General features: G+C 48.9%; 1 protein-coding gene across 13 annotated transcripts in view; it reads left to right on the top strand.

Annotated features, from left to right (window-relative positions):
- The window catches only part of LOC125984621 (partitioning defective 3 homolog), a 52,594-nt gene that overhangs the window by 16,405 nt on the left and 19,589 nt on the right, over positions 1 to 16,600 (top strand). For 5 of the 13 annotated variants that reach the window (XM_049746638.2, XM_068653528.1, XM_068653529.1 and 2 more), the window contains exons 3-14: positions 991 to 1,174; positions 1,836 to 2,029; positions 2,102 to 2,245; positions 6,695 to 6,789; positions 7,798 to 7,881; positions 9,181 to 9,306; positions 10,336 to 10,709; positions 12,304 to 12,443; positions 12,754 to 12,882; positions 13,896 to 13,940; positions 15,874 to 16,068; positions 16,322 to 16,492. In XM_049746638.2, coding sequence (XP_049602595.1) covers positions 991 to 1,174; positions 1,836 to 2,029; positions 2,102 to 2,245; positions 6,695 to 6,789; positions 7,798 to 7,881; positions 9,181 to 9,306; positions 10,336 to 10,709; positions 12,304 to 12,443; positions 12,754 to 12,882; positions 13,896 to 13,940; positions 15,874 to 16,068; positions 16,322 to 16,492 — 1,881 coding nt within the window. The remainder of the gene's footprint in view (positions 1 to 990; positions 1,175 to 1,835; positions 2,030 to 2,101; positions 2,246 to 6,694; positions 6,790 to 7,797; positions 7,882 to 9,180; positions 9,307 to 10,335; positions 10,710 to 12,303; positions 12,444 to 12,753; positions 12,883 to 13,895; positions 13,941 to 15,873; positions 16,069 to 16,321; positions 16,493 to 16,600) is intronic. The other 8 variants (XM_049746644.2, XM_049746651.2, XM_068653532.1 and 5 more) reach the window with 5 other exon arrangements.

Below are 16,600 nucleotides of genomic sequence, written 5' to 3'. Positions count from 1 at the left end.
TCACGAAGCACTCTGCAGGCTGATTGCGCCCTCTGACAAGTCCCCCATGTCACACCAATTTGACTGATTAGCCACTAATAGCAAGCACACGCAACATGCGTGTTGTATGTCTGCGAATATTTTGCCCTTTACTCGGCTGCTTAATGAGGCCTCGTCGGTCACGCCCCCACCATTTGTGCATCGTGTACACACATGCACCCATCTTGCACCTTTTATTGGCCTCATTACATTCGACTTCAGCTGACTTCGGCTCTAATGTGAAGTGTGCGCCTATTTTAGACCCTAATGGGATGAATAGGTCGTGATTGTGTGTGTATGCACACGTCCGTGTGTGTATGCGCACACGTATGTTTGTGTGTGTGTTCACCTATTTGTGCACATATTGTAACAGGAGCTTGTCCAGCAGGCTATTAAAGCGCTAATGTGAAGTGAACGTTTAATGTGCTGAAAACGTCAACAAATACTATGGTCGTTTGTGTGTGTGCGTGTGTGCTCTATGTGATGTTTAGGGAGCAATCACATGGCCAAGTCAGAATAGGAATGTTTTTCTTTTGACAAAACCAATTCCCCTGTAGTCCTCTTCTGCCTTAGGTTGCCAGAGTTTAGAGGCTTGTACCTCAACAAAGCCAAGCTGGCAACAAGCTAGATCGTGTTTTCCGGCGCCAAAGTGGCGCTTCAATCGTGCTGCTTGATCACCTTCCCGCTAATTGCTGAACATCGAAGTGCTGGCAGTCAGAAGCTAACGCTGATCATGTTGGCTAAAGCTAATCCGCACGAACCTTGCAGCTACGCTTAGCTTCCGTGCAGACTGGGGTGCTTACGTTATTTAAAACTAACAAAATGTCAATGCCAAACATGAATTTTTTAAAAGAAATGATGATTTGATTGAGCTATTGTGATTGTTGATTCGGCCCCTTCTGTTCCGTTGTCAGTCTTGCAAGATATTCCAGGTCGAATGTTCCCTTGATCGTCTTTGCGTCTTCCCCGCAGTTAATTGCCATCTACGACGAACAGGAGCCCCACCATGGCGGCGACGGCACCAGCGCCAGTTCCACGGGCACCCAGAGCCCGGACCTCTTTGCCACTGTCGACCTCACGCCGGGCGCCGCCTCGGCCTTCCAACCCTACCAGGTGGCCAGCGAGATCGAAGTCACACCGTCGGCCCTGCGCACCAGTAAGGCCCGTTTGGCGAGAAAACATTCTGGGAATTTAGTGTCGAGCTGGCTGACCGCAGCAAAGCTCTGCATCCCAGCGCGGCAGCTTGCTAGTCTCACGCTCCCGAGCGCTCTTGCACTTGACACTCTTGAGCTCGCCTTTGGAATCATTCCAACCGGCTGCTTCGTGTGCTCAAAACTAAGACAGTTTGTGACATTCCGACATAAATCTTTTTTACTTTCCGCCAGAAACAGGCATTTTTTTCAACGTTGTTGACATGTCTTAAAAAAGAAATTTAGGGTCTTGGTTGTGGTTTGATCAGCGCTGCCGTTGTTGGCAGGTGTCTTGTTTGGAGCTGGGCCTCCCACACGCAGCCAATTTTAAACAGCGCCATCAGTTTGAACGGGCGGCTCTTCCCTCCCTCGCAACATTGAGCCCAGTCCAGCCCGCCGCCTCGTTAGCCGGCCGTCCCTCGCCGTGGCGTGCCGCCCATTACTTGACTTCAATCCCCGGTCGCAGTCTTCGCTTATCAGATGTTGCCGTCGCGCGCGCTACATCTTATGCGACACAAACGTCACTATTTGTGCATTATGACATCATCCGTCTAGCTAATAAGTGTCACATCGAAGCGTGTGTGGAAAAGAGAAGCGCTTTCAAGCCGTTTTTGTCTTTCTCGTGAGACATGCCCCTGCACGTCCGGCGCAGCAGCGACCCCGCCCTGCTGTGCCTCAACGGGCCGTTTGGCGCCGGCGCCGTCAATTCGCGAGTCCAAGCGGAAGAAGCTCCATCGCGGAAGACCCCTACCCGATGGTCCACCACCGCTGGCTTCCTCAAAACCCGCCACACCTCAGGCACCAATAGCCTGGAGAGGAAGGCAAGCGAGCGCAACACGCCCTCAGGTTAGCGCAAACTGTTATTTATTTATTTATTTATTCATATGTGGCAGGGCAAAGTTTCGGACACGTACCGTAGCCTGCCAAGGGACGCCGGCACGTGGGCCAATCAGCGAGACTTTCAGAGGGAGACAGCACGCTCGTCCCTCAGTGCCAAGCACCCCATGGTGGACCGCTGGCTGGAGAGGCAGGAACAGGTACGTGTGCGCCCCATCGTTCGCCCTTTGACTCATTGCCGTGAGAGAAAAGGAGAAATTCCAGAGAATGAGGGGGGAAAAAAGCACATCACGTCTTTCTGCATTCATGACCAATTGCTGCCCTCACTTTTCGTGTGTGTAAAAAGTCGCAGTGCACCCAAAATCACAAACGAGATCGGAAAATGACAAAGTTCATCACTCTAACCGCTCTTCGCTTTGAACTAACTCGTCGAAGTCGGCCGGGGTCTTGTGCTCTTGTACAGTTTGTATAGAAAGATGTTGAACAGGTAGAGGGGGGGTCGCCATGGCAACAGCGAGCCTTCACCGCCACTGCGGAAGAATGCTATATATAATTTATATCCACACACATAAATATATAAAAGCATGTGAGTGTGGCTCAGTCCTTTCAAACCTCGTCGTGATTTTCATATTTGGCTTTATTCAAGCCAACACACACACACACCCCTGCACGCATATGTTAAGTGTGGTCACCTTGTTGCACTAACTGCATACGCATATGTGCGTCCTGGACTATCAGGAAGCAACGTGGTCATCTGTCATGGTGGTCCAGCGAGGGGAGGTGGCGCTCAACTCACCAGGGATCTTGTTAGAATGACACGCTGAAGGCCGACTGCACACACACACACACACACACACACACACACACACACACACACACACACGCACGTGCACACGCACTAGGAACTACAAGGCTGCACACATGGATGACAAATATGCATGTTCACACATGGCCAAAATGCTCCAGAGATGTGCGCGCGCACTCGGCCTTCAGTGTGTCATTCTAACACACACAAACACACACATTCAGAGGCTAGTTAGGAGAGTCGAGTGCATGTGTGTGTCCCTCAGGTGCATCTTTAGCAAGCAGAGTGCTCATAAATCACAACCAGGGCATGTTTAAATTGTGTGTGTGTGGGGGGGGGGCATGGATTGATGTTGTAGTGTTACTGAGAACATGCGTGAGCAGCGTTGTGGTATTTTGCAGGGGTGTGTGTCTGTAGGAATTGTTTTTTTTTTTTTTTTTAACCCAAACATCTGTATAAGTTTATGTCCAGTAGGTGCTGCTGTGGAGCTTTGATTGTGATTCAAGTGTGTGTGTGTGTGTCTGTGTGTTAGGTGAGCCCATTTCAATGAATGTCTCTTCAGATAAGTTGTGTTGTTTAGTGTGCAGCTGTGCCAAGGTGATGCAAGTGCGTGGCGGCCATGTTGCTTTGAACGCCGCGTGTGCGTTATATCCCCCCCGTCTCGCTGTGTTGGCTCGCGCTTTTGCAATTCTTCACGTTGCCGGGAAGCCATGAGCAGAATGCCGATTGCATCTTCTAAGCAAATAAACGGCGCTTTAAGTGGAGCAAAATCTTTGTATCCTTTTCCGCGCATTCTGCCTGCAGCTGTAATGAAATTCATCGGATGCAGAGGTTCAACTTTTGAGAGGAACTGCTGTTGTTGTGCCATCTTTTTTTTGAGTGGCCTCCTTCTGCTTGCTCAAATAGTGAACTTGACCTCTGAAAAGGGATTTCCCAAAGAGCTCAAATTACTTCGTACTTTGGTCTCCAATCAAGTTGTCCCACTTGCCTTAGTTTGATACTCCGTGTAAGTTTATAAAAGTAGACACACACTGAAAGTTTGTTTTCTTTTATTCCATCCCAGATTGCTTCAGATGCTATATCTGGCGTTGAATCTTAAGCTTTAACATCTTGATGTTGGAAGCGTTGATTGTATAAAGCCTCTAATGGTTCACTTTCGTTCTTCACCTCGCAAAGACATGAAGAAGCGCTCTCCTGCGCTCGCTCCGTCATCTTTGATCTAGCGCCGGGAGACTCTCCTCTTTCCAGCTGCGAGAGTCTCGACCCCACCTCAGAGACGTGAAGAGGAGATCTGAAGAAGTCTGGCTGGTCTCGAGGGAGCACACGCTACCTACCCCCCAGGGGGGCAAGCGGCGACCCCTTAGGCTGCAAGCTACACTCAGAAAATCTAGTTAGACCCGACACACCTGATCACTGCGGAGCAGATGGCGGTGTTTAAAAAAAAAAAAAAGTCATAATCCACCTGTTCTGATTTTCAAGAGCGAGTTAGTATGAGTGTTATGTTTAAAAAAGAGCTTATCTTTCTCATTGTGGCTTTTATTGCCAGACATGCAATTGCTCTGAATGGGAGTGCTGCATAGTCTTTTCCATATTAAAAAAATATAAGTTTCCCTTTGGCATATGACAGGGTCTGGGGATTCGAGCTACGTTTTGGCCGCAAACTCCGGCTGGTTGCGAGCGACAGCCTGTCGGGCCACACAAGCAGGCCGTGCTCGCGCATATGGCGGCCACTCTGGGTTCTAAGTTACCGCAGTGACAAGTCAACTCCATAAGTCAGGGAAATCGGGCGGATTTATGACATGATTTCTTTTCTTGGAATGATGTTTGAACTTTGCTTGGAAGCCCCTCTGCTTGACGCAAACAGAGAAGCAGGTCAAGTAGTCAAGCGTTGGCAAAAGCTCTCAAACGTGTCGATTTTGAGGATATCGCTCATGATTCTTCAGTGAGTGAGGAACAACAGGACACGTAATGGGATTGAAGTATTGATGAAGATGATGTCACCTAGCTAGCAAGTTGTTGACTTTTACGATACAGACAGACAACCGTAAGTGCACAGACGGATGGACGATTGATGTGGTCACAAATTAGACGCCAAATAATGTTTTGAACCGTCAGCACTATTGCAGCACGTCAGTGTGACTTATTGGCCGTGAACGTCAGCGCGTCTGCCTCTCATTACTTAAGTGTCTTCAAGGCAGCCGGAATTGATGCGTCTGTCTGTGTCGCTGTGTGCATGCAAACAGCAAAGACTCATATGTGACAAATGGCGGCGTGCTTGCAATTTCAACATTTCTTCTTCCAAAACTTTGACATAGCCGACTGACGGACAGATAAAATACCCCTGACGTCCAACATATAAGTAAAGTAACTCGGAAAGGACATGAATTGTAAAATGCAGCGGAACGTCTGAAGTTCAAACACCCCTGAAGTTTTCTAGCTACCTAACTTTGGTCGTGAAACACTGCTAGTTAAGACGCCGCACATACAATTAAAACCAATGGCGACATCCAACCAGCTAAAAGTCCACCAAGGAAGCGTCTACTTCAGGCATCAAGTTTCTAGCGGTGCATGTCGCCGCACGCATCCACATCCATCTCGATGTGCCCGTGCGGTCAAAGTACCAGGAAGCGTGCCTGTGCCGCACTTCATTAAATCGCAGCGTCGCTCTCAGATGCACACACACACACACACACGCCGGGGCCACTTTATTTAGTGCCGGAGACGGCGAGGACGGACCTCAATGGATTCGGCTATTAATCTTTAATGAGGCTCGGGGCCGCGGTGCCGCCTGACCGCCCCTCCCTCCCCGCTCAGGAAACAAACAATGACTTATGTGGGTGAAAAAATAGAAACTACTCCTCATAGCGGCCCGCCGTCTCCAAACGACGTCATGAATTATTCACATTTGCTCAACTGGAGCCCACCTCCTGGCAACGGGAACCAGAAAATGCCATGTCGCATAACGTTTTTTTTACCCCCAGTTCAGTAGGTTTGTGGACAGGCCCCCTTTCAAACGCAGTGGGGAGTACCTCAGCACCAGAAAATCTCATTCAAGACGACTTTTTGGAAATTACGGCTATCTTTGTAGATTTTCTCAAGTTTGTGGTTAAGCAAAAGAAGGTTAGTGGATGGTTCTGCCATGGGTGGCCCCAAAGTAATCTAAACCTAAATAAAGCAAGACCAACCTCGCACGTTTTTGCGTGTCAGGCTGTTCGCAAGTGCCCAACCGTCAGCGCCGCACCAGATGCCGGTCGACGGTGAAATGTCGGGAGCGTGCCGTGTCGTGATGAAAGCCCGTCTTATTTGCTCTTTCCAGGAGATAGCGCAGCCACCCCACGCTTGCTCCCCCGGCTTGATAAACTGAGTGATGTAATTTTATATTTTTTTTGTTCCCATCGAGCGCTCTTTGTTTTAAAATGTTCATGAATAGTAATATCTCCCAGGGAGCTTTCCGCATTCATAAGTAAACTATCCTTTGATGAAACAGACTTCAGTCGGTTTTCAGCACTTCAAGGCTTTGACTCGAAATCGCTCGATGAAAAACCAGGCTAGTTTTTGCGGTTTTATTCATTTACGTCTTTTTTGGGCAATTTTCTTCATCACTCGATAGCGCATATTTTTTTGCACGATCCTATCGCGCAGATCATATTTAAAAAAAAAAAAAAAAAAAAAAAAACATCAACCATACAGCATTTAAGTGACAAAGCCTTAAGAAATTAACATGAAAAAAAAATTCAAACAGTTTTCACCCTTTGTGATCGTTCATTTGCAAAATATGACGCACTTGTGAAGCACTAAAAGCATTTGTTTCTGTCCGGCCGCCATTTTATCCATTGGGCTGCAGGAGGACGAGGCACGCGAGCAAGAAAATGGCCGCATCGAACCGGTGGGCCGAGCCGACTCGTGCTCCGATCACGTCGTCGCCGCCGGGTCTCTCGGGTGAGTCTCTGACATCCTGTCGCTTCTTCCAAGGACACTTGCTCTGCTTGATGTTAAAATAAACAAATATAGATATTTGATATCATATATAAATATACTGAAATTGAGTTCACCTGAAAGTGAGCTCGTCGAGCTCATCTTTGGCCCCAAGTTTTTTGTGAGTGCGTGGAGCACAATAGCACAACAACTGACGCAATACCACAAAAGTCAATTTCCAGCCCGTCGCTCTGGCGTGGGTGCAAAAGCGGCGCGGAAGCACCGCACGCGCCGCCGCTACTGATGTTATGAGTCAGTGTGTCTGCCTCTGGTCCTCTTTCTCCACTTTGATATGCAGCTATGCAATTGCTGTTATTATTGCACTTCCGACGCCCTCCCCGCCTGTCAACAAGCTCCCCCCCCCCCCTCCCCCACAAAACTCATCACAGTTATTGTTTCAAAGCAGCGAGGCGGTCGGCTGATGTTGCGTAGCGCTCGGCTGCAGACGCGAGCGCTCGTTTTCATCTTTTTGGCGCTTTGATCTCAACACCTTAGACACTATCGGAACATTGCAGGGAGAGAAACGTGAAGGGAAGGCGGACAAAAGTATCGGGACACCTAAAGGAGGCAAAACAGAAAGAAAACGAACATTTCATTGTCCAATTGACTGTTGGAGTCCTGCCCAAATCGCCTATTTCAAAAGTCGTCTTTTGTAATTAACACTTGCACTGGCGGAAGCCCAACAAACACGTTTTCGCCGCTCCAGAATCCATTTGCAGAAGCAAACCTTGGATGGCTTCCAAAGGGCTCCACTGCACATCGTTTTTGTTTGACTTCACTTTCAGCCTTGGCTTGCGTTTGTCATATTTTCAACACCATTTTACGTTGTAGCTTTTAATGATTTTTTTTCCCTTTTGATTTATGTCTACCTTCATCACATTTGCTCCTTTTTTCTGTTTGCCCACATGCTGTCACCCCCCCACCCCCTGTTTTCCCCACCCGCTGCTCCGCTCCCCCCTCGCCTGATGGCAGAGACCTAATCAAAGTGGTGGAGGTGACGAACGATGGCGGGCCTCTGGGAATCCATGTGGTGCCTTTCAGCGGCAGGGACAGAAGGTAAAAATGATCCCTTCCGGGCGGGAAGTCGCTTCCTTGACACGACAAGAAATCAAGAATCACTGCAGTCGTTATGCTTTAATCCTGCAGAAATATTAAGTGAATACAATCCCATGCTAAGTTCTGACTCTCCCAAACAACTCAAAGAATTATTTTTTACCAATACAGTGAATCCGTGCACACTTATGGCGGCTGCCGTTACACCCGTTCTGCCGACCACTAGCCAATTGTCACGCTGAGTGAACTCATGCGCTTGCATAAAGAAAGAAACTTGAGCCCTTTGGACGTGCCGTTGTATTGTCCGCACGCCGCACGCACCGTGAAGCCATTTGCCGGTGGGCCGCCATCCATCATAGCGCCTTGACGCCCGCAGGTGACCGTCATATTTGCGCGGGCCTCCCGTCACGTCTGCTCAGTGGGATTCAAAGGAGGCATCGAGCGTGCCTGAAACCACGCCGGCCGGCCAGGGAGGCCTTCGCCGCAATTTCACATCTGCTTTGAATATTCCCGAAGAGGAGGCGGAGCCAAAACAAGAACCGCGCCTGCGAACCGGGTCAGGCTGGGAATGCTATCGCCCTTTTCACGGGCTGACTCAATCACGCTAAGAGCACACTTATAACGCACGTTTGCCTTTATTGGGAAAATGTGTGATTCCAAGATGAGGCTTTCATCAGGCCAAGTGGAGGCAGGCCCTCCTCTCGGCAAATCGCATTGCCTTGCCGCTCCAATCCAATCAGCCGCAATGTTTCTGAACTCTGCTGCCCTTCCCGTAATCACGTTCTCATTTCGATTGCATTAGAAGCTGGCACCCGGTTTTAAACTCTACAATCTACTCAATTTTCAGAGGTGGCGCACGCCCAGAGAAGGAGCGAGGAAAAAAAAGGGAAGGGGCTCGGTTGCTAGGTGAACAAGATGGGCTGGCTTAGGTGTGCCACATCTTTGCCCGAGTTCCCTTTCTGGCTGCGTAATCCGCCGAGCCGAGTGCCTTTGTCAGGTGAAGCTAGCCGCCGAGCAGCTTGCCCCAGCGGATTACAAGCGTGGCGGCTCAGGCGCTTCAAGTTGTCACGCCGGGAGTGGCAAACCTCAGCTTAGATGCCAAAAGTAGAAACCGGCAAAATCCCAAATATTCCTTATTGTCAGAATACTTGACAGTTTTGCGCGCCTGCAGTTCACCAAGCAGAACCACAACTGGCTTTGAGGCCTCGCTCCATTTTTTCAAATGTTTGCGGCCATTCATTTGCTAATGTCTTGCGCCCTTCCCCTTTGCGACCTGACGACAGCAGTGCTGCCCCTTTTCAGGACTCTCGGCTTGTTGGTCAAGCGTCTGGAGCGAGGCGGCAAGGCCCAGCAGCAGGCCCTCTTCCAGGAGAACGACTGCATCGTCAGAATCAACAACGGGGACCTGCGCAATGTCCGCTTTGAACAGTAAGTAAAGCCCATGGCTTTCCTCGCTCCCGCTTTTTTGCCTGGTGCAGCAACCCTGCGCTTAGTCAACCTTTCCCACTGCTTTCCCGAAAAGGAGACTAACGGACGCTCCGGCTTCTTACATCATTCCCCCACCCACCTAAACGCACCTGCCTCTTAACATTCCCAATTGCTGCGTGGACAGGCGTTAGCCTTTGTTGTTTTTGCGCAAACAGCTATTGTTCAGAGGATAGATGACACACACACACACACACACACACACACACACGATTGCTAATGGGCTTATGTCCACAAGCCGAAACGTGAGATTTGTACGCGGTTCCGCTCGCGACGCTCAAGCCGTGTCGGCAACATGATGTGAGAATCCTCGTGAATATGCGGGGGCGCTTTGTAAGGGAGTTAGTCAAAATGAGACTGTCGCATTCGTGACAACTGGCGAGAGAAAAGGCCAAAGCGAGAATATTAAAAGCAAAGTCAGGTTTGTAAAATTGAGAGTCCACGAAATGCCAAAGAGGAGCCATGAGGCAGAACAGTCAAGTGAGTGTCGAATGCAAATACCCCGTCGCTGACTTTTACTGACTTTGATGCCACAGGTGCATCCAGATCGCGTCTCTCCATATTGTTGTCGTCGACAAGTTCATCTTCCCCCTGGGAACACTGCGAAAAAGGGCTTCTGGAATTTCACAACCCATTTCCCGCCTCGAGAATGCAATCAAAGCCCCCTGTGCCGCTTTGGCTGCTCGTCTAAAAGTCCTCTCTGGACAACGTGTGATGCAGTGCAGCAAATGGTGCCAGTGAGGATTTGCCACGGTCAACATGAGCTTCCTTTTGGGGCTCTCTGCTGTGTGACCTCACATTCAGTTTAAGAAGTATCCATAAGGACCTACCTACTTACCACCAATCCTAATGCCTACTTTGAATCTACTTATCAAACTACTCATGCCAATCAACTGAGCTATTTCAAACAACTTATGTTATTTTTCCTTTCCATTGTGCAAGAGATTTTACTCCCGTTTTGTCTCCACCCAGAGCCCAGAACATGTTCCGCCAGGCCATGCGTTCTCCCGTCATCACGTTCCACGTGGTGCCGTCTTCGGTAAAAGCCCACTACGAGCATCTGTCCCAGGCCGAGAGGAACCCGGCGTACTCGTCGGGACGCTTCGGCGCCGACTTGGTGTCGGGCGGCACGGCAGAAACGGCACCCCGCAGGATGTCCCGACGTGGCTCCCACAAGCATCCCGATCAGATGGACGGCTATCCGCCTGCCGCTCACCCGCCGGCAGTCTCCGCCGCCAAACCTCCCACCGGACAGATTCACTCGCCGCAGAGGGGGCAGACGTCCACCCCCACGCCGACATACAACAAGAAGGTCGGGAGGAGGCTCAACATTCAGCTCCAGAAAGGTACGGGCAAATAACAAGCACATACCGTCTAGGTACAATGCTAACCGCTAGCGTGCTCACCTCCCACATGAGTCCATTGTGTTGATTTGTGGACATTTTGTGCCAAGGTGGGGAGAATGCTCACAAATAGTAAGATGGCAGCCCACTGAGATAAAAATGAAAAAAAAAAAAAAAAACTTTGGTTGAATTATTTTCAAAAAATTAATTAGTTTGCTTTGCATGTACTTGATTCATTTTTGAATGGTAATATTTTGGGAACTTTTCAAATCTTGTGGGTGGTGTGTGTGTGTCCCAAAACCTGAGTCCAAGTCCCAGAAAGCAACAGGTGGGCTTTCCAACATTGTTTTGCTGCATGGAAATTTGGCGTGGCCTTTGATGGACGTCTTGGCACAGGTGGCGTGTGCGCATCTCTGCCAAAACGTCAGTCTGGGGTGCGGGCGTTAAGCTTGTTGCTTAGCAGCCGCCCGGTGACTCCCAAACCCCACATCCCCCCACCCACCCCAAGCCCCCTTCTCTCATCCGTGACAAAAACACAAACAGCTGCTTCTTGTTGTTTGGTGAAATCTCCTCACGGTGTCCTCTCGCTCTTTCTTTGGGCGGCAGACGTTTGCCGGGAGATTAGCGGCACGTCTCTCAAGAGGGACGTTCGCCTCATTTCGTTTTGTTTCCACTTAATCCTACTGCTCCCGGCGCGCATTCTTTGTACCTTTGAGTCCTGCAAGAGGTATACAGTAAGACGCTGCAGTGGATCTCAAAAGTCTACACACCCCTGTTTTTTCCCCTATAGAATCATTGAGACTGATGTACAACTTTCCTCCATTATGGCCATTACGGCTCGGAAAATCTTTCCTCCTCCTTACCGCACTTTTTTAAGTTAGTGTCTTATTGTCTTGCACTGGACTCTTGTCTTAGCAAAACAATGTGGAAATGATTCTCCTCATGGAATTACAATGACTTATCACTTTTTTGAAAAATAGTCTCTGGACAAGTTGCTAACTTGGCAAGACTGCCAGCTTCTGGCTGACCTTTGCGTCGTAATTAACATCCACTTAGTCCCAACTTGTTTTCCTCCCCAATTCCTTCCCAGGCACAAATACAAGCGCAGTCTGGACAGGATGGAGGCTTAGTCATCATTTCCTCTCTTCCTAACAGTCTGCTTAAAAGCATGCCCCCAAGGAGAACTTTGAGAATTCAGCCCCCAAAGCTGCTCTTTAATAGATAGAAATGAAATGTGGGAGATGTTTGTCATGAGTGGAAAGAATTTTTGTTCAGTAAAGCAAAACATGTCTTTCATTTTATCAATTTATTTATTCATTTATTTATTTTTCCAGACCAATTGCTACCAAAGTTGTTCTGTACACTTGAAGGGCATCCCAGGCTTTCTTTAAAGACATGCCCTAATATTTTGATCATGTTAATTAGCCCGCACGACGAGGCTCTGTCGCATCCACAGAGATGCACGGGAAATTCTCATCAAACAAGCGTGCTATGATTGTCTCTGTGACATAAATATTCCCTCTGGGTGAGGCTACTGTTTTGTTTAGTCTGGAGTTGGTGGTGGTCTTTCAGTGGACTTCCTGCTCTTACTGTGCAGGGCCGGAAGGTTTGGGCTTCAGCATCACGTCGCGCGACGTGCCCATCGGGGGCTCGGCGCCTATCTACGTCAAGAACATTCTACCACGAGGAGCCGCTATACAAGATGGACGCCTTAAGGCCGGTGACCGATTGCTCGAGGTGAGGAGGATGTGGCGCAAAAGGAGAACACTAAAGAACACTGCTCAGCACATTCTGGAAAATAAAATAGGTATTGTGCAAGCTTATATTAAATCTGATGTGCTCGAAATATAATTGAAGACAATTTTAAAATGCTGTCAAATATATTTCGGGCCACATAAAGCCATTGCTGATGAAAAGTAGGCTACTGTTGTGAGTATACCAGGCGCTCCAAAAAATCTAACTTGATTCCTGATTGTCTTTTTAAGAAGGAATTGCAATTGTTCTGCACAAGCGAGGTCCAGTATTAACAGATATGGCCTGTGCTCAGGTGAATAGCAACGACCTGAATGGGCGCAGCCAGGAGGAGGTGGTGGCCATCCTCAGGGCCACGCCAATGGGGGGCACCGTGGGGCTGCTGGTCCTCCGCCAGGAAGACACCTTCCTCCCTCAAGAAGCGGTTCGTCTCTTCCATTTGAGCTCTGTCTTGGCACAAGAGTCGTCGCCTCGCTTTGAGTACAAACTTTCAGGAAAAACAAGCTTATGCTCTTTTTTTTTGCTAGGAGCAAACTAGCTTGGTATCAGAAGAAGTAAAAATCAAGAGCAAACTGTTATTTCAAATCCAAATTTTGTGAGGGGAACAACAATTACCTTTTTGTTTGTTAGTCGGGGCAGCTGCTGAGAAACGTATCAAGTGGACGGCTAATAAGTTTGAAAGCGTCCAGATGTTGGCGCTAATTGCCCTGCTCGGCAAATGAGACGTGATGTCCCGCGCATCTGCCGCCATCAAAAGCCGTCTTAATAAGTGCGCTCGTAATTACGCACAAGATTGAAGAGGGACCTCCTCACGTCCGTCCGTGTGAAAACTTGAGTCTCTGTCGACCCCAAAGCTCGTCAAGTCTCAGAGTAGTTTCTGTTTTTCTTGGTCTCCCAGTGGAGGCCAAAGGACCAATCAAGCGTCTTAACAATCCTGGCAAGCGAGTGCAACTTGGCTTTAGATGAGCGACGTAGGCATGTTGAGGTGTCGGTTTTTCAGGCGGGGGAGGGGGTGGGCCATATCCCTCATACGTGAATGTCAACTTGACATTTACAATGACGGGCATTGAACATTCACACGAGCACCCTCAAGCGATTCGCTGGCAAGGAGGCAAAAGGTACTTGCGAGGTTATCCTCACCATCCAACATTAAAGGTGATAGTTAAAAAAAATACATTTGAAAATGGTCAACCAAAATGATTTGGTTATTGTACTCTTAAGAAGAATATGGCATTTTTTTTTTCCCTTGCAAAAAAAAAGATTCCCTAGTAAAGAGATACAATAGATTAGAATATGCAGCACTAGAATCAAACAAAATGTTTAACTTTTAACCCCTACACGTCAAAAAATACGAATTTGCTATAATCTGACACCTTTGACATGTTGTCTTGTGTTATTGGTCACGTTGTGACTTGCGCTTGTTTGTGTGACCTCCAGCAGGGTGGCGAGGCCCAGATGCAGATGCAAAGCCCCAGAGATTTGGTAAGACCCAAAATCCCATCCTCCTTTGTTTAATCCCCTATTTGTAATCTGCAGCAAACAGATAAAAAAGCAAAGTACCAATACTTGAGTTTGCAGTCACGCAAAGGGAAAGTGAAGCTAATTTGAATTCTTCATCTCGTACGGACTCCGCGGCACGCTGGGAAAAAAAAAGACTCTTCATTTGTAAGCCGCGGAAGAGTCGGCCCGTCTGGATGGCGGCGCATGAGGTGAATCCTAACAATGTTGGGGGTTTTTTCCCTCTCCCCTTGGTCGGAGGCGGAGGGGAAAAAGTTTGCTCGCACATCTGCTTCGGAGGCACGCTTTGGTAACGATCCCGCCCGTAAAAACCCGTGAGTGCAGCCCAAACATTGGGCCTCTGTGGCTCGTTCCCCTGTCGGGCAGCTTAAAAAAAGACGCGGCCGTGCGTAAGCGTATGATACATTTGAGTAGGAGATGCACGTGTGTGAGACTTTTGTGTGTTGATGTACGCGGTGACATGGAGGCAGCCTCCAACAGCCTCCCACCTGGTGCTCAGTGCACCTCGACTCCTCCGCTGTCAAGCGGTTGACTGGTTGGGTCGCCACGGAAACGACACAGCCGCAGGGCTCGCGTCAGAACCGTCAAAAGAAAAAGAACAAAGAATGCTCCATCCATTTTCCTCCCTGCTCTTTTTCCATCTCTCACCCAATCCATCCTCTAGCTACTTTCATCCACCTTTCGTCCTTTATCGCCTCTTTTCTTTTTTCTGTTTGTCATTCTTCCTTCTTTTCGCTGTCTCTCTTTGCTCTTTTCTCTCTGTATTTTCTTTTCATATTGCTTTTCCCCAAGAGAGAGAACTTTGGCCCGCGGCAACTCTTCTCTGCTGTCAAGATGACATCTCTGTTGGGTCCACGTTGAACGTGGCTGCCGACCCGCTAATCATTCCCGACATTTTGCTGCGCGTGTGTGTGTGCGCATGTTTGTGCGTGTCTGTGGAAGAAGAGCTAATTGGTCTTTTCTTCACGTCTAAAGGCAGTAAAGCATCTCGTCATCTGCCAAAGAAAAAATCTCAGTGTCGCCGCGAGTTGGAATCGGCCATTTCACAGCCAAATCGTAAAATGGGAAATATGAAATCAGTCCTGATAGCAGCTTCACACGTTAACACGGGATTTGGTGCCCGCGGCTAAATCGTGCGGCCGATCTGCCATTTTGTTCAAGCCTCCATTTTGCCCCCAAACAGGAAGCAGAAACATTTGGTGAGAATTTCACTTTGACGAGCTCCGTCCGATGCTAATACAGCTTGTTTGTGCCACCCAGCCTATTTAGTGTTGTTTCCCCTCTCGACACGTCGTCTCCGCCTCCTACTTGTGATGCTTCCCAGCGTAATAGGCTTCATTTATCTACATAATTGAATTCCGTACTCGCGAGTCATGAACGTTGCTCTTGTCTTTATTATTTATTCCACCGCACTCGCTGATGATCACAGGCAACATAGTTATTTTTTCCCCCTTCTCTCCTCATCCAACTCCCATTTATTTGTCTTTCCACATCCCCTTCCTTCCTTTCTTCCTTCCTCCGCACATTCCATCCACCTCCGCCCCCGGAAAACAAAGGCGGCTAATGGCGCACTGACAGTGAGCCCGGTGATTGAATTCATTAAGCGTGTGCAATAATTGGCAGGCGACGGCGTGCACGCGGGCCGTCTATTCATAGGACAGCTGTCAAATAACGAGCCATAGAGAATGGCGCTTATAGTCGGGGGCGGGGGCGAGCACCTGTTGTGGCGGTGTCGGCGAGAACCAGAGAGATCGTTTTCACCACGTTGGCCGTGTCATTCAGTATTCCCGCTTGAATTTCCAAAATTGCTGTTTTATTCAGTTTGTTCGATATTGGGTTGAATTTTTGCTCAAAGATTTTATCCCAAAATGCGTTGCGCTGTTTTGTGTGGCGGCAGAAGACAGAGGACGACGAGCTGGTGCTGACGCCGGACGGCACTCGTGAGTTTCTGACCTTCGAGATCCCGCTCAGTGACTCGGGCTCGGCGGGCCTCGGCGTCAGCGTCAAGGGGAACCGGTCCAAAGAGAACCACGCCGACCTCGGCATCTTCGTCAAGTCCATCATCAACGGAGGGGCTGCGTGCAAGGTCGCTGTGAGAAATATTGTCTTTCCCCGAAGGCACAACATACGCCATCCCGTTTTCAAATCATAAGCACCACTCACAATTAGCCACTTAGCATTTTTTTCAAGTCAGCTACATGTAATGTTTCCAGGTAATTAAAACTAACTCGTGTGCTGTCTTAGCTTGCTAACGCATGTGTGACGCACTCCTCTGAAATTTAACCTCTCAAAGGTGCCATGCCAACCGTCAGCTAGCACGCTGAACTTGTGACTTCCCACTCCAGGACGGGCGTCTGCGCGTCAACGACCAGCTGATTGCGGTCAACAGCGAGTCGCTGCTGGGTAAAACCAACCAGGACGCCATGGAGACGCTGCGCAAGTCCATGTCCACCGAGGGAAACAAGCTCGGGATGATCCAGCTCATCGTGGCCAGACGCGTCGGCAAGATGGGCCAGGTGGGTCCATGATAATAAGCTGTCAGCTTGTTTGAGGTGCCCACAAAAAAATTAAAACGTGCGTTGTCTCTGTTCGATGTCACACATGGTGTCAGCACCTGAGCCCCC

The sequence above is a fragment of the Syngnathus scovelli genome, chromosome 17, assembly GCF_024217435.2.
Source record: "Syngnathus scovelli strain Florida chromosome 17, RoL_Ssco_1.2, whole genome shotgun sequence".
Classification (NCBI taxonomy): Eukaryota; Metazoa; Chordata; class Actinopteri; order Syngnathiformes; family Syngnathidae; genus Syngnathus; species Syngnathus scovelli.
Note: the sequence above shows the minus strand (reverse complement) of the source record. Positions and strands in the feature narration are given on the sequence as shown.